General features: G+C 44.4%; 1 protein-coding gene across 1 annotated transcript in view; it reads left to right on the top strand.

Annotated features, from left to right (window-relative positions):
- The first annotated feature begins 9,784 nt into the window (after positions 1 to 9,784).
- LOC106807533 overlaps positions 9,785 to 20,723 on the top strand; it is a 20,410-nt gene continuing 9,471 nt past the window's right edge. The window contains exons 1-19 of the mRNA XM_014809900.1: positions 9,785 to 9,987; positions 10,080 to 10,132; positions 10,820 to 10,940; positions 11,552 to 11,617; positions 11,777 to 11,848; positions 12,119 to 12,223; positions 12,601 to 12,724; positions 13,057 to 13,185; positions 13,666 to 13,830; positions 15,027 to 15,126; positions 15,429 to 15,540; positions 16,700 to 16,861; positions 17,727 to 17,809; positions 18,151 to 18,226; positions 18,657 to 18,761; positions 19,238 to 19,465; positions 19,806 to 19,932; positions 20,158 to 20,329; positions 20,534 to 20,700. Coding sequence (XP_014665386.1) covers positions 9,928 to 9,987; positions 10,080 to 10,132; positions 10,820 to 10,940; positions 11,552 to 11,617; positions 11,777 to 11,848; positions 12,119 to 12,223; positions 12,601 to 12,724; positions 13,057 to 13,185; positions 13,666 to 13,830; positions 15,027 to 15,126; positions 15,429 to 15,540; positions 16,700 to 16,861; positions 17,727 to 17,809; positions 18,151 to 18,226; positions 18,657 to 18,761; positions 19,238 to 19,465; positions 19,806 to 19,932; positions 20,158 to 20,329; positions 20,534 to 20,700 — 2,227 coding nt within the window. The 5' untranslated portion in view covers positions 9,785 to 9,927. The remainder of the gene's footprint in view (positions 9,988 to 10,079; positions 10,133 to 10,819; positions 10,941 to 11,551; positions 11,618 to 11,776; positions 11,849 to 12,118; positions 12,224 to 12,600; positions 12,725 to 13,056; positions 13,186 to 13,665; positions 13,831 to 15,026; positions 15,127 to 15,428; positions 15,541 to 16,699; positions 16,862 to 17,726; positions 17,810 to 18,150; positions 18,227 to 18,656; positions 18,762 to 19,237; positions 19,466 to 19,805; positions 19,933 to 20,157; positions 20,330 to 20,533; positions 20,701 to 20,723) is intronic.

Raw genomic sequence — 20,723 nt, 5'->3', positions numbered from 1 at the left:
GGAAGAAAACACGTATATCGAAAAATCGTAGAAGAAGATGTAAAAGTGGAAATAAATTTAGGGTATACAATTGGCAGGGAGTAAATATGAATGAGTTTTACCACATAAAAAAATAATATATGAATAATTAATTAATGCATCGACGAGAAAAAACGGCAATATAGCCTATGGGCAACTAGCTATTAAACTACAGCCGGTGGCCAGTCTCAGATCAATTCAATTGTGACAAAGCCGCAAAACGGAGCAGGAAAAAATAGTGAACCGCGTACGGCCTATACAGAAGAGGAGGAAAACAACTACTGTTGTGGAGGGCCGCAGTGCATGTGAATAGTTCCGTGTCAAAATAATACCACAAATATCTAGTATGTCTAGTTTGTGCAAACAATAAACCTATCTGAGTGTCTAGTTTGTAACATATCCCCAGTAACATCATTGTGAATGGGCAAAATATACCGGCAGATGAGAGCACTCGCAAACATATTTTTGGGCATCCATCGAGTAATCGATCCAATGATAGATATAAAAGTTCAATGCATTGACATTTTTATTTTGCTACCAAAACCTTTGAAATTTGGAATTATCAGCAGTCAGTCGAGATGTGCAAGATCACGGATGTCTCATGAAACGCCTTGAGAAATTGTTTATTTTATTGTTGATCTTTTACTCACTAACCCCAATTAAACAATGTTGCTACTTAATTGTTGCATATTTGTTGGCAAAGAAAAGATGTGAATTGCCATGTATAGCCCGCGCGCTGCCGTGTTCGTGCGCGTATTTGTGAGTCTCATGCGCACGTAGACGTATCTGTGCGTGCGCGTGCGTGCATGTGCGAGAACTCGATGATATGATGGCGACGGATGAGGGGAAGTGCGATGAGATGAGAGAACAAGGAACACAGCATGTTATAATATAAAAATAGCGATAGCGAGTTACACAGATACGAAAATTTGCATTTACATTTTTCCACGGGAAACACATAGTGTCATAAGGCTTCCCGTACAGGTTGCGCGCGGTAGGCGTGCGCAACAGCCGCGTTCTCGAAAATTCAGCATCTGCCGCTAGCGGCCGTACTATGGCGTGTCGGAAGATTCATGCCAGAGCACGTATATCATATATGATATACGTCCTCTGTTCATGTCTAATGTCAAATAAAATCCGCGTGTGTAAGCTATCCATCTGTCTGTCCGTCCGTTCACCGGTCCGCACGTCCATCCATCCGTCTGTTCGCCCGTCCGTTCCTCTGTCTAACTGTCTGTCTGTGTGTCTTCCTGCCCGCATGTCCGTCCGCCCAACCACACATCCATGCTCAATGCATTAAACGGAACGATGCTCAATGCAAAGCAGACGAACGACAAGTTAAACATCTCCGGTGATGAAAGAACTCATAATGTTAACACCCTTACAACTAGATGGCGCACACCCCGACACAGTCGAAGTAGATAATAGCAAAGATCGTATAGTGCCGGAGGCCTCCGGCACTATACGATCTTTGGATAATAGATAATAGGAAACTAACGGCCACATGTGCATGACCTAACCTCCGTACGCTGATGAAACAGCAAGCATGCAGTCGGAATTGTGGTTGTTTTCCGTATGTTTTATTACCTTGTTGAAATTTTCACACGTAAGTGAATTAAATATTTTACACGTATAGTTCACTCTGTTCTGAGCAGCAGAAATAAAACATATTTGTTATGTATCATTACTATCATCTGCTATCATATCAATATTGGCACGAGGTATAGACACTATTGGAGAAAAGTATATAATTGTATGATGTAATATATATATATATATATATATATATATATACAGTATAATATATTATAGTATATAATATAATTTGTTTATAATTTGAATCAACGCAAAGGAAACATTCATGAGTGTTTGAATGACTTAAACAGAGAAGTAATTGTTAATAGTTTGGTGAATTTGCAGCAATAGCACGGCAAATTCAGATTCCAAGTTTAATTTCTTATAAGTGCCGACTTTGACTAAAGTACGCGTACAAGATAATGACGTAACAGCAAACTGTTTTAGTGCAGTTTATTACTGTATACTAAAACATTGGTACACATCAAGAGCAAATTCTAGCACTGTGAATACGTCTAATCACGTGTACATTCATACGGAATCGGTATCGTGTGGTAACTTTAATTCAATGAAGATAGCATTTGCTATCATTTCAGATAATAACTATATATATATAGTATATAATATATTATATATTAGCGCTTTGTTTCGAGTTAATTAAAAATACAGCTGCATAGTCTCTGAATCTAGCATTCACAATGCGCAAATTCCTATTATTTCTATATTCAATGCAACTTTTTATTTGCAATTTATTAGTAATTATACACTTATTATTACTACTTCTTTACTTATTACTTTATAGTTTATAGCATTATTTCTGTAATTAATAGGCTTATTATTATAATTTTAGGGCAAATTATCTTATTTCTATGCTATGTTTATGAAATAACGTTTCTTTACATCTGCTGTGCATTCATTCGCGAGCGATCGTCATCCATAGTTGGCACCACCTATGTTTAACAAGTAGTGCTGATCTTGGAACCACAATGCAGACTTCTGTGGTGGTCCTTAATCAAGCTTCTTTCCCATTTCTCGCTAAAATAATAAATGCATTGAACATATACATGAAATTATCATTTGAAACATAAAACATGGCATTCATCTTCTCTTTTTTGCTACCCCAAGCACGTTTCTCGATAATGTTTTTTTTCTAAGGATATCTTTGTAATGTTTATGGTTGATATGAAAGAATGAAATGGTTATAATCACCCAGGCGCAGAGTAGAATCGCCACGCTGTCTTCTTTGAACGTCACCACTGCGCATCTGACGGCCAGAGGAGGTTTTCGGCCGCACTGGCATGTCGGGATAGTGGTTCGCACAGCCACTAGACAGTAGTCAGGAAAAAAAACACGGCGTTATGTAGCGAACAATCAGCTTGACGTTAACACATGTCGTGATGCGCATGGCATACGTGACAAATGACAATAATGTAAATCAAAGGCCAGATCGGGGGAGAGAAATCGAGCTATGCGATAGCATCACCGGCAATTATATTACATTGCACAGCCGCTTACATAAAGTATATTATTCCTGATTATAGTTATTATTATTGATTATTTATATATATATATATATATAAATTATTATAGAATCATATTACATATTATATCAGTTGCTTACATAATTTACGCACAGCGAATTTACACTAATTGTGGGGGTACGGGTAGAGTGCTTTACCATTGACAGTCGAGTTATTAAGATAAGGTTATATTTAACAGCTACTTAATCCCATGTGTATTATTTAGCATCTTGTTCCCACATCATTCCCGAGCTATTTCACGGAAGTTAACTTTCGCGCTTGTCATCAAGTAGACAAATACATTATGCATAGAGCGTGTTCGAGATGAGCGTCTAGATATACTAGTATACTATATATATATATATATATGCAGCTGATCGCGCCATTTCTGCATCCTCGGTAGGATGCGACGGATACATAAGCTTCTATCGTTGCAGTAACGAGGTCTATCGAAGAAGATGTATTGACTCCTAGCTAACACGCGTGTTTAATCATGCATTTGCGGCGGAGCGCGATCGCGTCATTCCTACAGTGTTTACAGCCGGCCGCTAGAGGGCAGCAGTAGCCTCCTGTCATTGCCTCACTATCACCAAGCGGCATGTAATTTACTTTTTATTTATGTATGATTTATCATAGACTCATTCGGTTATAAAGCATGGGTTCCAGAACGGTCAATACGTTGCTTACCGTGGCGTAAAGCTACCGTAACCGCTAACTCATAACTAATCACCATTATAATACGCCCTGACCTCTAATCCAACAACCCCCTTAAAGGGACTCAGCGTTCACGATTTCTATAGTAAAATTTGTAAAAAAAGAAAATTGCCCATTTTTTACATTTAAAAGTAAGAAACTAACGTTTACTAAATATATCCTCAACTCTCACCTGATAAAAATGTTTTTACGTTCGGTTAAATTTATGCAAAAAAATCTAAAGACGATTTGGGGTAATTTCTGTTGTCTAACACTACTATCCCCCAGTACTGTTCCAGAACTGGCGTCTCTCTTGTTTTCAGACAGTCGGAAATTTAGGGCCATATACAGCAAGGTATATAAGCATGAAAAGGTAAACACAAACACTAATTGTATTTCATACTATTATTTGCTAGCAAATAAACACACAAACTGTACTACTTGATGGCCTGCTAGATAATTCGTGACGTAAATCACTTTAACACTCGAGGCGTAGGCCTATGCCCAGCCACCAGGCATTAAGAAGTGTAAGGGCCGAGCCACAACACCCGACTACACCTACGGCAAGTAACTACAGCGTGCTCTCCGTGCTGGTGCGTGGCGCGTGAAAACACGCTTAATTGCTACTTACTGTCGCCAGGCGCTCCGTACTCCTGGTGACAGGCGCGATCAACGCCGCCCAGTGTCTCGGACCTAAGTTTGCGGATGTGCGATCTCTAGGTCGCTCGCCATGTTCGATTCATGTTCCTTGAATAAGACCTCCGTCGACTGGCCTTTTCGCTTCTTAAAGCGGTACATTCCTTTATTTCGTATCGCCTGAGTACCAAAAGAGGGACGTGCTAGAAGATGGACTGTATCGTGCGTGCACGTAATTCGCGTCCGCAGCTCCTGAGAGTGTGAGCGTGTCACTTGTAATTGCATACTATAATGCAAGTCTGTTATGTACGAAACAATATGACAAGGGAAAGCCATTGTCAGAAACAAAGATTAGTCATAAAATAAGTCCTACTTAATTTTGTTTCGTAGATTGCTGGACAGACAGAAACGATCGTTGCAGTTTTTTGATTTTTAATCATACGCAGTGTATAGCAGGAGGTTCGGCTACGAGAAAAATTGTAATAATTAGTTTCATGGACATTTTTCCGTAATGTTCATTTTTTTTTTGTTTCGCTACAACAGGGTTCAGAGCTACATTTAGCGCTTACTGATCATGTATACAAATCTTTCTGTTTTGCGTGCCTGCAACAAAAATTCGCTACATTGGCACAAGATGACGAGATATACGCGCGACAACGTGGGCAGCTTTCCTGTGTGGACATTAAACTACAATATCAGCAACATTGACGTGATAAACTAGTATTATTATTATATATTTTTTTGGAAGCACTACACGGTATCTGCTATTTCGAAAAAAGTCACGGTAGTTTTGTCTCATTTACGACGCATATATAGTAAGTACGTATTCTAGCTTATATTATAGCATGCATTGAAACTGCATGTCCGTACGCACATGCATGCATGTACGTACGCAATATTGCAGCCACGCGCACGCACACGCGCACGCGCACGCGCAACGTACGCACGCACACGACGCACACGAACCAGCGCCCGCTTACACACATGCACAGCGCCACGCGCGCGGCACCACGCGACGCGCGACGCTACGCACGCACGCACGCACCACACACGCCGCACACGAGCCAGCACCCCAGTTACGCAATGCACCGCCACCACGCGCGCACGCACGCACAAGCAGCGCACACGAGCCAAGACCCAGTTACACACATGCACGCGCACGTACGACACGCACGCACACACGCACACGAGCCAGCACCCGTTACACACATGCACGCGCACGTGACGCACGCACACACACACGCACACACGCACACGAGCCAGGCACCATGTTATCACACATGCACTTGCGTAGCACGACTATACACACATTATTCAAATTTTTCGTCAGTGGCAACATTGTGTCTATTGGTTTTTTACTGGGTAGGTATTACTCGCTAACTTCCTACTCATTTGCCGAAATTCACTTGCGTGCATGTAATATTGTTGATTGAGTGAGGTACAGGCGGGACATTACTTGGCTTGCTAGGAATGCTCATTTCGAAGCCCGGGCAGGCTCGCAGGTATTTTGGTGGAATGTGTGACACATCGGACGATGCGACTAAGGTAGAATTCGAGCCAGGATCTGTCATATACTTCATCAGGAGTCTCCTTTCGCTGCGTCTGGCTTTCTGAAGATCAGAAAATTTTGCCAACGAATTATAGTTTAAGTGCATGAATCCTCGTTTTTAGTTCACTTTCAACACGAAACGTTGACGATGAAAATAATCATAAGCGAGTACGGAAACAACAACATTCAAATTCGCATTAGATGTGCGCAGGGCCAACAAACGAGAAATGCTAAATAGTAACACTGCTAATGAATGAAATCACGAATGACCTGAGTTCGCCTTGAAGGTCATGAGGTTGAAGTCGAAATTGTAGGTACAAAACGGGCGGGGGGGGGTAATGATAAAAATCGCATTAGAGGTCAGGGATACCTTCACGGTACTGTCTACTATTCCCAAGCGCGTTATTGCATGTACCCATTGCGACATCATGGCAAGACTGACCCGCTGCCGCCCTGGTCCACGATCCAGTTGCCGATGATCTTGAACGGGACCGGGAAAAGATCAAGGTAGCGCTCCATTTCTCGCATGTAGTCGTGAATGTGTTCGGCCTTGACGTGCATAGTCTGGTGTTCGTAGATCTTCGTGTCTATGTTTAAGGCGCTCGCCGAGCGCACCGCCGTCCGCAGCAGCGTCGGCGCCGCGGCCTGAAAGTATGACGTCACGTCCACCGACCTGTCAATCATAACCGGGGAGGGGGGCTACGAAATTTGCACAAGCAAGCCAAAAATCTGGTTAGAGCGAAATACCTATTTCCAGAGTATGGTTTTGTACATGCCTTTACATACCTTGAAAGATTATAAATCAATAATTATTTAATATATATTGTCTGGTCAATTCGAATTCACCGCAAAATGATACTAGCGGGACGAATGATTTGAAAACGGTTTGCTTTTTGCCAATCTGCGGATATGCTCTCTCTTTACTGCGCACGCTGTTGCCGAACGCCGTTTCAGACTATATATAACTGAAGTTTACCTATAGAACACAGTGGATCCGCATATCGAATCTTCGAACACCATTATGCAAAACAGCGGTGACAAGCGTATAACTCCTAGGGACATTAAGGGGTTAGCGTTGCTATCCTACACAACCGTAGAATGTGGGTTTATCCTTGTTTATGATATATAATTATCTTCATCATGCAAGGACAGTGCATACATACACACACGTGAACGTACGGACGCACACACGGACGCGAACACGAACCTCCCCGCACACACACACGCACGCACGCACGCACGCACGCGCGCGCGCGTACGCGCACAGACGGACGCACACTCGCACACGAACACACTTTTGAGAACACAGTTCTTCATCAGGCTCCAGTGCCAGCTGATGACGAACCGTGCTTGAGTCTCAAACTCTGTTTCAAACTTTTAATATACGCACGAATCAGTTGGTTCTGAGTCATATCAACAAGACACGTGAAAGGGGAAGTTAATTAGTAGCTACGAAGCTCACACTATATATATAGCCGTTGCGTAACACACCGATATGATAGAGCTATAGAACCACGATCGATGTGGTTCCCAAGCTACTGCTTAACTCTACTTAACTACCCTACTTAACTCTGCTTAACATACACATAAGCGCGTGCATCATACCTTTATCGCCGAAGTCTTTGCCACAATTCGAGACAGCATATTGTACGCGGTGTAAGCGTGTGTGTTACCGGATCAAGATCAGCGCAGGACTACGGGCGATCCACACCACGGGCGTGATGTATACACGTAAGTGCGTACGTGCACCGGCCCGCTACCCTGGGAACCGATGCAGTTCAAAGTCGAAGGCCTGGGACGGTATAAAAGGGTGCAGGCCGTGGGGATGTCAATCGCCGCAGACTGCCAACGTCGTGTTGCTCTCGGTTTCACTCCGCTGAGAAGCAACGCACGGGGATTCTATCACGCAAGAAGACACGGTCGAACTTGAATTTAGCGATCGTCTGTTTGGGCGCGCTCGCGCGTGTATTTTGTCCTTGAATGGGAAGAGAAACGAGGTCAAATTTGGTCTCCATATTAGTGAGTCACTCAGCTCCTAACAAACAGCCCATGCAGACTTACTTGCTAGTGTAACGATTTTGGCTTCTTGATATATTTTGGGGGATGTAATTATACATATACGATATACTACTGTGNTTGCAAAATTCACTACAGACGCCCAGTGGTAACGAAACGATTACAATGAGTTCCAAGGCATGCATGTTTGTTTGATTGATTTCTTTGGAAACCAATGCACGCAGTAAGCATATCATCGCGCTTGTTTTGATTTAATAATAATTGTATCTAGCGTAATATTACATTAGCTCTAAAAGTGCATTTTCTGTACGCACGGGGGCACACGCTCACACTCATCCCCCCTCCCACACACACACGCAAACGCACACGCACACGCACACGCACACGCAAACGCACACGCACACGCACACGCATGCACTCGTTATCCTACTGCGCCGAAACTGAGCTGTTATTATCATGACGTTAGGCATGATGTATATATATGAAGAGTATATAATAGAGACATTTATGGCTATTAAATACAGTTCCGAGTACTGAGCTTACTGTGTATCATAGAAATAATATACTAGGTAGACTCTACTATGTGTCTCTCTATATAATTATTTCTAGTGCGTATATATAACTAGCGGGATACCCAGCGTTGCCCGGGGAAATCAGTGGCGTTACTCAATTGGTGACCGCTTGGTTAAAAGGAAAATACCCCAAAAATAGAACTATCTATCCATGCATCCATCCATGCATCCATCCATCCATCCCATTCCATGCCATCCCATCCCATCGCACCGCATCCCATCCCATCCCATCCCATTCCATATCCCATCCCATCCCATACCATCCCATCCCATGCCATCCCATCCCATCCTATCCCATGCCATACCATGCCATCTCATTCCATCCCATCCCATACCATCCCATCCCATGCCATCCCATCCCATCCTATCCCATGCCATGCCATGCCATGCCATGCCATCCCATCCCATGCCATCCCATCCCAAACAGTAAAAAACAATAAGAAATCAAAAGATATGACATTTAAAAAAAAAATTAAAAAAAAAGTAAGAAATTAAAAATAATACTAAAGGGAAAAAATGAAAAAGGTGAAAATATGTTCCCCAGCTGGGACTCGAACCTGGATTCCCACTGTAGGAGACGGATGTTCTAGCGATTATGCCACTGCGCCGTTAAAGGTATACACCATGGATTCACACGTATGTGATGTTTTAATCTTTACGCACCGCCATCTATTGATGAATATAATTTTTATCAATTTTTAACTTTTTAACTTTTTTACATTTTTGTTTCAGCCCGAACCACCTCCCAGACGTGCTGATTCTGAAAATATCTTTAGTTTTTCTCTAGGCTGCGAAGTTCTCTAGTTATGCGATCACGGACTAATTCGGCTGAACAACTTCATATATATTAGTATATAGTATTAGCATATTATATATAGATATAGATTATTGGCGTCGTCGGTATTATATTCATATGCTTTCATGGGTGACGTCACAAAAAGTCGATCTGTGATTGGTTGATCTATATGCATGCCCCCCCCGTTCACCTGTAAAAAATTCTCGCCCCTGGGGCCTGAACCTGTCAGGGGCGTGTACAGGATTTGTAGCAGGGGGGAGGGGGTCTAACCGTAACCCAAACTTTCGAGCATGCGAAGGGGGGGTCTGGGGAAAAGATTTGTAATCAGACCCTTTCAGATGTGTTTTCTGCGCGAGAAGGGGGGGGGTCCGGACTCCTGGACCCCCCCCCTCCCTGTACACGCCCCTGTCTGTACCACCAACCCTGTAAAGTGTAATCAATGCTATGTACTGCAAATTTACAATTATTAATTATAACATTATGACCATGTTTGCGCTTGGATCAACTGAGCATATAAAAAAGAATAACAAGGAAAAGTAATTTATCTATTAAATGTTCCTGGAGAAAAGAAGAGAAATGGCGGAGGAGTCTGTATTTTACGGGACTTGGAGGGTAATATATAGCTATTTCTATTCGTTAGAATCTTTAGTGGAAATATTATATCGTTTTTACGTTGAAACTGACTCTGAAGTTTATTGTTTTAGATTGTCGAGTGTGTTTCTCTTTCCGGAACCGTGGAGACAACGGGGTTTGAAGGGTACGTTGAATGGATTAGTTAGTTAGTTAAGGTTAGATGGGTTGAGTTTAGGCCTGGCCTATTATTATACCCATATCTGTCCAATGTAAGTCTAGTTTGTTTTTAAAGCAGTTGACCGTCTTGGCCTCGACTACAAATGTTGGCAGTGCGTTCCACGCATTCACCACTCTTTTAGTATTTTCGATGGATGGATGGATACTTCGATCAGATTATCTTGTACTTGAAGTAGCACTTGTAAATATTTGACTGTCATTTCGTTGGAATGTTCATATTGAATGCATTTAAGGAAATCTTCTAGTTCTTTTGTTTCTTTGGGGTTTTGTGGTTTTCTACCTATGGAGCCCTCCGCGCTGTAACAACTATATTGAAAAGTATTTAACAGGTGTAAACAGTAAATTGTAATCGTGTTCATGTGTTCTAAACTGAGTATCTAAGCTAGCGCCGCATGACTGGTATACCTTAAGTTAGCTGGGTCTACTTAAATTACACAAGTGTTTATCCACTTGTTCCAATTGATCATTATCTCAGCAAATTATAGTAAAGTTGTAGCACTGTACCTACGCTCTTTGATTCGGTAAACGTAGTCTCAGTGACAGTGACAATCCGTTCTCAACTTGCAAACTGTAGATTGACAACCCTATGGAATTGTCTGTGAAATGTATGTTCCGCACGTGTTTTCGTCGTTAGCACCGACTTTCGGCTGGACGAGACAGGAGACGTGACATGGACGGTCGCGGATGGCGTTGAATCGCTGCCCTTCTTCGGCTGTGAGACTTATGAAGTCTGTGCAGCGAGAAAGTCGAGCCCTGTACGTACCCACGCGTGCGTCTGCTACTGCCGATCGCACACTTTACCCGAACCAACTATGTATATATACATGAAACAGCTATGCTTACCTGATCTAACTGTGTGTGTGTGTGTGTGTGTGTGCGTGCGTGCGTGCGTGCGTGCGTGCGTGTTTGTTTGTGTGTGTGTGTGTCTGTGTGTGTGGGGCCGGTGTTTGTGTGTGAGCATGTGCATGCGTGGATGCGTGTGCGTGCGCGTGCGTGCATGCGTTTTCACGCGCGTGTGTTTATAAAGATAGCTTAGGTTGTACACGTATGTACAGGTATGAGTTAAGGGATGGTAATCAGTTAAGTGGTGATTGAGACTTGAGATTGGTCACAGGAGGTAAGGTTGTGGAGTTGGGTTTCATAATGGATGGGTTGTTGCAGTGTATGGGGGTGTTGATATTAAGTCGTAGTGCTTCAGCTTGGTGTGTGGTGGTAATGCATAAGATATGATAGTGTTTCAGTTATGGTATAGTAGGTGGTATGTCGCAATGGCCTCTAACTTTAGATCGCAATGTTATTTATAGTGTAGTGAGGTGAGGAGAAAGATTCACGTGTTGTGATTGGTCTATTTTCTTTGATCTCTCAGCTTGACCTTGGGCATCCAACTGTGCTGAAGTTTCGGACGTTTTCTGGTCACAACATCGAATTCAGAGTAAGTTAGCACGTTGCCACATACAATAATGCCAATCGTATCGGCACACTGCGCGAGATTGTTTTTAATATAAAATCTAAAGGCGGTGCGTATCTTTGTTTCTCCATCCAATTCATTTGTTTCTTGCCGAAAATCACCGAGCTAATGCTTTGCTGGCAGGTGGAGATATCTGATCATGATGACCTCATGCTGCTCACGTATGACAGATGTTGCATGCTACAGTGCCAAAAGGTACGTATAACACATATAAATTGGTATGCTTGGCCAGCATATGCACAAGACTGTGTGGTATAGGGACCGAAATAGAATGTGATACGCAGATATTTTGTCATGGATGCGCTCGTTAACATAAATTTCTACTGTCATATTCATCTTAAATTGGATATGTTCTTGTTACGCGGTTGCACCTATTACTTGCTATTATAATGCTGCAAAGTACACGCCTTTTGATTTATATTAAACTTGAATTATATCTATTGAGGTTTGTAATTGCCTTTTCAGGTTGCGAGTAACGACACCAAAAATGAATTCACATTCTCATTTCTAAGCGCGCTAGATGAAGGATACTTCTCTGATCTAGTCATTAGAGCAGACTCTGGGAAGGAGGTACGTCCAACGTTTATTTCAAACACTGAACGCGGAATTGTTTTCACCCATCGTATGCGAGGCATGCAGTAAATGCAAGGCGATAATGAACGTTTATGGGCAGCAGACTTGCTTTTTACTTCAACAATATCTACCATTTATCTGGAACAAATCATCTTCTGGTGATCGTACGATGTCTGTATTTCCGCTCAGTCCTACCATCCCCTGGTGGTGCCGGGAAGCATTTTAAGTTGTCCTGTCATGGTAAGCTTGCCATGCAGGTGTGTCAAGCCCTGATACCCGTGGGAACATCACTGGTGGTCCTGTTATCCCTGTGTGATAGTGAAGTTAAACTTGTAGTCTGTATGAGATATATAATGAAGCGTGTTGGTCCACAGTATCGTGTTCATCGGACTATTCTGAGATTGGCCAATTCTCAGCTGGACTGGAATCGGTTTCCGTCTCCACTGACAGGTTTGCCCGAGGACGTACTACAACTAGTGCTGCACTACCTCTATGCAGGTCAGTATCACGGGCTGAAAATACACCAAAAATGATGGCACAGCATTTAAACTTGTGGGGAGAGCGCTTTAGTAGTTTTACACGTTTTCTATATGTTATTGGGGTTCATGGTTGGGTTAAGTAGGTTGAAAAGCATTTCGATCAGATCGCTCATAGAATATACCACGTACAGGAAATTGCAGTACAGAGGCATGGCTTGCATGCAAGCCTGCAAATTTTGCACTGACACGACTTAAAACCAGTTAGGTGAAGGTGCCCTTTTCGATTAATTGTCGTCTTTGAAATGCTTTCTGTTTCTCTTACCCTTGTCTTGTGCATTGTCTCTGTTGCAGAATGCCTCCCCAACGGGCTCACCGAGGGCGTGGCCAAATCCTGTGTGATGCATGTTGGCAAGATGCCAGGATTCGACCGGCTCACCATGCTGTGTGAAACCTTCATCGTGAACACAGCGTTGAAAGAGCGTGCGTGTCGTTCGAAACGTGTTGTTGCTGACGATAACCGTAACTGAACTCTATAGTGAGAACGTCTTCATTTGCTTTTAGTCATGGGAAACGCGCTACTCTCTATTGGTATCAAATCTTTCGTACCTGCTTGGTCATGAGCAAGGGATATGTGTGCATTGAATATATAATAATCCCTGTGATGTGATGATAAATAGTAATGATAACTATGGCAATGATAAGACATTAGGTACATGGAATAGGCATAAAGAACCTACATTCACAACCATTCTCAAGTGTAGCTCAATGTTTAGTAGTCTCCCGAGTCAATTCTCACGAATAACATCTCAAACCGAAAAGAAAGCGACTTAACGACTTGATGAGTCGCCGCGAAAGAAAACTCGCGATCTTTCCAGCAAGGTTGGTTTGTCGGCCGGCGACGGAGGGGCTGGGGCTGCGCGTGTGACAGCGGGCTGACTGATCGTTGCTTCTCTTGTACAGAGATCATGTGCCTCGTGAGGGACATGCACACGTGTGCCGACCACATCGTCGACCACTTCAGCGGCAAGCGCGAGCCGGACAGCTCGCTGCCGCCCGAGCTGCTCATGAAGGACCCTGCGAAGCTGTGCGACGTTGTCAAACAGAGCCTCAGGGAGGCGGCAGTCGGTGCGTGCAGGGTAACGCTCGTCCGTTGTCGCCGTCGCCGTCGCCGCCGCGTCACAGCGTCTCGCTGCGTGGCGGGCGAAGTGTTGCTTTGTAAAGTGTTTGCTCCCGCGAAGCGTTGCTTCATGAAAGTGTTTGCTCCGCGAAGCGTTGCTTCATGAGGTGTTCTTTCGGAAGGGTGTGCTTCGGTGAAGTGGTGTTCGTGAAGTGTGGCTCCATGAAGTGTTGTTGTTTCGAAGAAGTGTTTGCTCAGTGAAGTGTCTTCGTGAAGTGTTGCTCCGTGAAGTGTTGCTTCGTGAAGTGTTGCTCCATGAAGTGTTGCTTCGTGAAGTGTTGCTCCATGAAGTGTTGCTTCGTGAAAGTGTGTCCTGTGAGTGTGCTCCATAAAGTGTTGCTTCGTGAAGTGTTGCTTCGTGAAGTGTTGCTTCGTGAAGTGTTGCTTCGTGAAGTGTTGCTTCGTGAAGTGTTGCTCCGTTGAATGGTGGCTCTCGAAGTGTGCTCAGTGAAGTGTTGCTGTCCGGCGAAGTGTTTGCCCCGAAGTGTTGCTCCATGAAGTGTTGCTTCGTGAAGTGTTGCTCCGTGAAGTGTTGCTCCGTGAAGTGTTGCTCGCAATTGGCGTGATAACGTTGCTTTCATGTAATTAAATGTATTGTTAGAGGTAAGAGCAAGAGGGTGAAGGCAAGAGATAGAAAGAGAGGAGGGTGGGTGGACGGACAGGTAAAGCGGTAGTAAACTGGGAGCTAGAGAAGGGTAGGGATGGAAAGCAGGTGGGCTTTCAGCCAAGCCATCACGGAGAGATGGTTTTTAGGTGTTTATGATTATGGTTAGGGTTATGATTATGGTTAGGGTTATGATTATGGTTATGGTTTTTAGGTATTGATGAGTAGCTAGTAATAGTTAAAATATGACTACAGGCAGAATACGGTAGCAGTACTATTGGCTGTTATGCATGTGCTGAAGCTTCGTCTGATTCTCTGGGTAAGAAAATGTACGAGGTGGTATAAAAACCGTAAACTCGTCAGCATCATGATTATGTTGCATTTTGTTACAATAAACAACTATGTGAGGGTATTTGCTGAGGAACGTGTTTACCTATTTGCTATTGATAGATATTTTTCGATGAACAATTGAAATGAATTGTGACGCGTTACACGGCAGGGTACGCAGGCAGAGTCGAGTCGAATGCTCTTGTGTTTCAGCTGGCGCCAAGCTCCTCATCCTCTGCGACCTGTTCTCTCGCAAGAAGGGCGAACTATCGCGCCAAGAGCGCCATGAGATCATCAAGTATGCAAAGTGCCGGTGAGTTGGTGTGCCAGACTTAACCACAGCGATCAGCGAGCCGCGGTCGTGGCTTTCGCATTAGTGATGTCTCATGCACATGAGTCTCGCATGTGTGTGTGGTAGCAGTATAGAAAAAAAGCTAATTCGGTAATTAATAATGAATCTTACTTTTTTTCTCCTTGTCCAGAGAATCCCAAGGGCTGCTAACCTCCTATACTATCCCATTGCCAAAGGTCACAGATTCTCGCTTGATTCCCGTGGATGGCAGACTCCCGTAGCCCGTCGAAGCTGTGGGTAACGCGTGCTTGTACCGTGTGCAGGTTGCCAATCTTTATGAGTCAGCTGCACACATTCCTGGAGGTGTGCAAGCAGCACTGCAACTCTCTCTCGGCTCATCAGCGGCACGAGATCGCTGCTTACCTAGTGCCGGAGGTTAGTACTAGCTACTCTGTACACAGAAGCACACGGTAGCATGTGGCATCGCCTGGGATACTGGACAATTGCGCGTGCTACGTCGCGTCAGGCTGGCACTCGGTGTTGTGCGCGTAAATAATCGTCGCTCAATAGCCGCTGATTCGATGCCTTTGTAAAAGGAGAAGCCAGTACAGCAGTAATTAAACACCCCTGATCTTATTGTTTTCTCGGAATCGTAATGGCTATAAAATCCCCATCTCGAGATAGTAGCACAGGGAACAGGTTGGCATCAGATATCTAGGCTGTAGATATCCGATTCCCGTCCTGCGTTCATGCGCAGGTTTACGTTTTCTAGTCTCCCATCGCTGCCCACACGATGTGGGGCTGTGAATCGTAACAGAGCTCTGCCGTGACACAGCTTGCATAATGTAGCACATAATTATATGAACTTATGAAAGTTATAGTATATATCTCAGCATACCTTGCCCGATTCCGCCCCTTCATCTACCCTCGGCTGTATAACGCAGGCTGCCGTAGCTGAAGCTTCTAGCATTAAACATTGGTCATGTCGGAACCAGCGCTGTGAGAAATTACTACTCCAGGCGAAATACCGACAAAATTTTACCCAATAGCGTTAACTCCGCTCCGGTTTTTTATTAATTCAGTTCAAAAAGTGTGCACGACCAAAAAGCAATTTTGGAGATTATAGTCCCGTATTGCTAAGGTGGTGAAATGTCGGAATTTCTTGAAATATGTGATTTTGTGAAGGTTTTTGTGTGTGTGGAATTTTGGATGTTCAGAATTTCGTGGTAGAATGTTGGTTTTTTGGGGGGGGTAAGGTAACGTATAGTGTAGACGCGTGGCAGCCGTCATCGCGGTACAGCCGAGGGAGAAGAGAAGCGGATGGATCCGACGTGTGCCGAATGTGAATGTGAATGTGAATGTGAATGTGAGTCCAAATGTGAATGTGAATGTGAACGAATGTGAATCTGAATGTGAATGTGAACGAATGTGAATCTGAATGTGAATGTGAATGTGAATCTGAATGTGAATGTGAATGTGAATTCGAATGTGAATCTGAGTGTGAATGTGAATGTGAATGTGAATGAATGTGTGTAGGGCTTCATTTGCAGCTCATCTCTCTCTCTCTTTCACTCTCTCACTCTCGCTCGCTCAGATCGACACGACGCTGGACGCCGTCTCTCAGTTTGTCGTCGAGACGAAGGGGGCGCTGGAGCAGGTGATAAGCGACGTGAACAAAGAGAACGTCTCTACGATACCCGAGGCCAGCCGCAAGGGCGGGAAGCTCGGCGAGATGCTGGGAAAGTCGCTGCGAAACGTGCGTGTGATGCGGGTTCACCGATCGATCGGGATAGCAGAAGATTTCTCCTGCGGTGGCCCACATGGCCGTTAACTCCTTCAGTAAAGGCTGGGGCAATGGTTATCACTAACTCTGGGGGTTTTCTCAGCGTGTGAAAGCTCAGGGTGTGATAGCTGGGGATAGGGTAGCCGTCTAGGCCACCATACTCTACTTTTCATTAATGTGGAGATGCTTATCAGACACAACTGTCATGTGTTAACATTGGAGAAAGAATGCATCCATGTTGGGCTAGAGTCATGTTTGGGACACGCAATCTCGCACTAATGCTCGGTTACTATACTTACATATATTGTGCTGGTATTGATACTGGAATTTTTTGATAACTCGGTGGACGTCTATGTTACGTTGTTTCACGAGAAATGTTAGAAAAGGTAAGGGTTCCGGCTGACACTACTGTGTTTAGGTGTACCGGACGTTTTTTCACAGCTAGGATAGAGAAAATGAACCACGTTAGGTTAGCACCGAGCTTGTGTTCTCTCCTGCGTGCTGTCACTGCTTGTATGCTTTTCTTCAAGACAACAATTAAGAATGCACATTTGTTTGTGTACATACGTACATGCACGTATTTGTATACTTAATACACAAACCCGGGAATACGTCCGTCCTTGCACCCTGGGGGAGTGGCAGGCTCACAATAGGGTAAACGGGGTAATAGTCTTTCCAGACACACCATAAGTTTGAAGAATCTAATAAAAATTACCATAAGTCGAAACTAGTCGTTTTGTGCTAACATGGCGGTGACCATTTTGTGCAGGAAGCTAACTGAGAGGAAATCGCGCGCCGTTGTTGCTGTACGCATGTGTGACTGTGTTTATACACGCAGGCTCTGCACATGAGAGAGCTGATGAAGCTGAGGAGTTTTCACGAGCGAGTCACGACGTTGGTTATGAGTTTGCTGCAGCGAAAGTAAGCATCACATTGCGGTCATACGGCGCCTGCTTTCGTCGTCAGCCATTGTTGCATAGCGTTTTCATCCACGTTTTTTAGAGACCCAATTGCAGATTCTAATGGCATGCGAGTGTTGATTCTGTAACTGCCAGATATTTTGTAGTCTGCCACGTGGTGCAACTAGCTGTTGTGTTTTAATATTCGTCCAGTCGGACTAATTCTAGTTATTGATTTCCAAGTCGTCATTTAGATGTATTACAAATAATTGTGTGGTCAGTATTGATAAATATGTGGTTAACGTTATTAAATATTAACGGTTTGAACATTTTGAGAGATGCAACATTGTTATTTCCCTGCAGAGAAAACTTCAGCTTAATGTCACACGACCAGAAGGTCAGGTCTGTTGCCAAGAACCTGGAGCAACTAATCGATGAGGTAAGCATTTGGCTTGTCTGCAGCTCTTGTGCTATGCTTATACGTGGCACCATAGAAAAGCTATTGCCAATAGAACGGAAACAAATGCCGCTGTTTGTGTGACTAGTGGAGCAAGAAAAGGAGAGTTGGAGAGTCACAGTTGAATTCATTTAGTGTTTCCGAAATGCACATAGGCACTATAATGTAAAAAACCGTCAGATGTCATGAGTTTGCTGGCAACAGTCGTTATAATGTTGGCCAAATAATGAGATCTTTCATTGAAGGAATGTAACTAAATGACAAATACAGTAAGTGTGACGCGTTGGCTGTTACTAGAAAAGTTGTGTGCAGTAAGTTCAGTGAAATATTTCACTTGAACAATGTTACGTCACTAAAGGGTTCCTAGGAAGTAGGTTGTCTGGTGTTCTAATGTGTCGACCCTTCATCGTAGGTTCCGATGTTTTTACTGCGGATCGAGGAGCTCATATCGGCATTGGACGAGAAGGTACAATGGAGAGAGTGGAAGTATCTGTTCAAGTTGGGCACATCGAAGGTGGTAAGTTATATCGTATGTACATGTTACTGTTGGTCTGAGCATTCTATAGACGGCTGTATTCAGGCCTCTCTAACGCAACTACACATTTGGCTGTACTACATTGCAACTACACATTGAGTTATTTCTAAGCGCCGATCGCACCTATGTAAATCCGGGTGGTTCTTAAAGTTGTGTGACTTCATGAATTATGAAATGATAGCCTCTTTATAGTAAGGATGACCTTTTTGTGAAGATGAACCAAGTCGGTATGGTGAAGTCTCTTGTTGTTGCCCCCCCCCTAATTGTTCTTGGGTTTCCGTAGTTTTATCAAGCTCGAATGTGCGAAGAATGGTAAGAATCTTTTATCTGTTGAGTACAGCATTACGGTAGAGAGTACGCTATTATTTACCCTCTATGACCTTCACGAGTTTTCGATCGATTGCGAGTAGCTCGTGTCGTGTTTTCACCGACGCCTTTGCGTGTTTTCGTCGACGCAGGCTTGGGGTCTGAGCAAAGTTGTGATGCACAAGTCCATGCTGGAGAGCCTCACCCGGCGCGCGTGCGAGATGGTCCACCGCGGCCAGTTCTCTCAAGCGATGGTCGCACTCGGCCTGCTGGAGCCGATGCAGAAGCAGGCCGAGGTGGCAGTCAATAACCAGAGCAGCGTGATAGCCGGTAGCAAGCTAGCCGCGCGCGGCGGCGGCGACCAGGCAACACACCAACAGGTAGCGCCACCGTCAGGTCTCACGTTGCTTACCGAAGTATTGTTTCTGGCACTTGCCGCTGATTTGTAGCGAGTAGGCCGATGTTAGATACACGAGGGTAAGGATAAGTTGAGAAACCTATCCGGGGATGGAACGGTGATGCAGACGTTGTATAGAAAACTGGTGAGTTTAGTTTTCAGCAAGGCCTCCTGCTAAATACACCTTGTCGCATTTGAAGTTTCCTCTTAGCTATATAATATTTCTGTCTACTCAAGATTATCTCCTCTGTTTGTTAATGCTCCGCACGATTTTCGCATGACGGGCCAATCGATGGCACCAACCATAATATGTATATTTACAGACGAACATCGTTGAGTCCCTCATGCTACCCCCGTTGGCACGGCACAGCACTCTAGCTCAGCACACAGCACAGCTGTTTGGTAGAAACTACGAAACTGACATGGTCTTTGAGGTCGTCTGCGTGCAGGGTACGTAGTCGCCACGGCAACCGTGGTCCTGACCGCAGAGGTCGTCCGTGTGCAGAGTACGCGGTCACCATGGCGACCGTAGTCCTTGCTGTCGAGGTGGTCTGCTGGCCGCATATATAGTAGCGTTGGATTTGGGACAAAAGTCGAAAAGTCGAAAAGTCGAAAGCTCGAAAAGTCCAAGTGAATATGTGACCAGACACGTGGTAATGTTCGCTTGTTGTTTAGACATGGCCGACGTCGTCATCGACCACACCCACGGTGAGCCGATTGCTGCCAAGACGGAGAGGGAGCCTGAGGTCTCAATGACTCAGATTCCCGCTCATCGAGTCATCGTTGCCGCGCGCTGTGACTGGTTCAGGAGGGCGCTACTGAGCGGCATGCGAGAATCCATAGACAAGTGAGCGTGCGCGTTGTGGCATGGATCTACAAGGCATCGTACACTGCGCTCAACCAAATTATTCTGATTGAATGGCAGTTTTGATTAGGAAGTGCATGTATTGAGTTGAAGCGTGTGAAGAGAACGATCATAAGCGTACGTGTGAGCATTCTTGATTAACGCAAAGAAATTGCGCACAGTTCAACGAGATTACTGCTTTTTTAGGAAAATCATAGTCCACGACACGAACCCGGAGCTTTTCAGATTGTTCCTACAATACCTCTACAGCGGTCAGGTGCAGACGAATGACATGAGCACAGAGCAGCTGGCTGACATGATGGCCATCAGTGACCGATATGAGGTGAAGCAGACGCGCGGATCTGCTAGCAGACGTGCGGATATGCTAGCAGACGCG

Source organism: Priapulus caudatus, unplaced genomic scaffold (genome assembly GCF_000485595.1).
Source record: "Priapulus caudatus unplaced genomic scaffold, Priapulus_caudatus-5.0.1 Scaffold221, whole genome shotgun sequence".
Classification (NCBI taxonomy): domain Eukaryota; kingdom Metazoa; phylum Priapulida; class Priapulimorpha; order Priapulimorphida; family Priapulidae; genus Priapulus; species Priapulus caudatus.
Note: the sequence above shows the minus strand (reverse complement) of the source record. Positions and strands in the feature narration are given on the sequence as shown.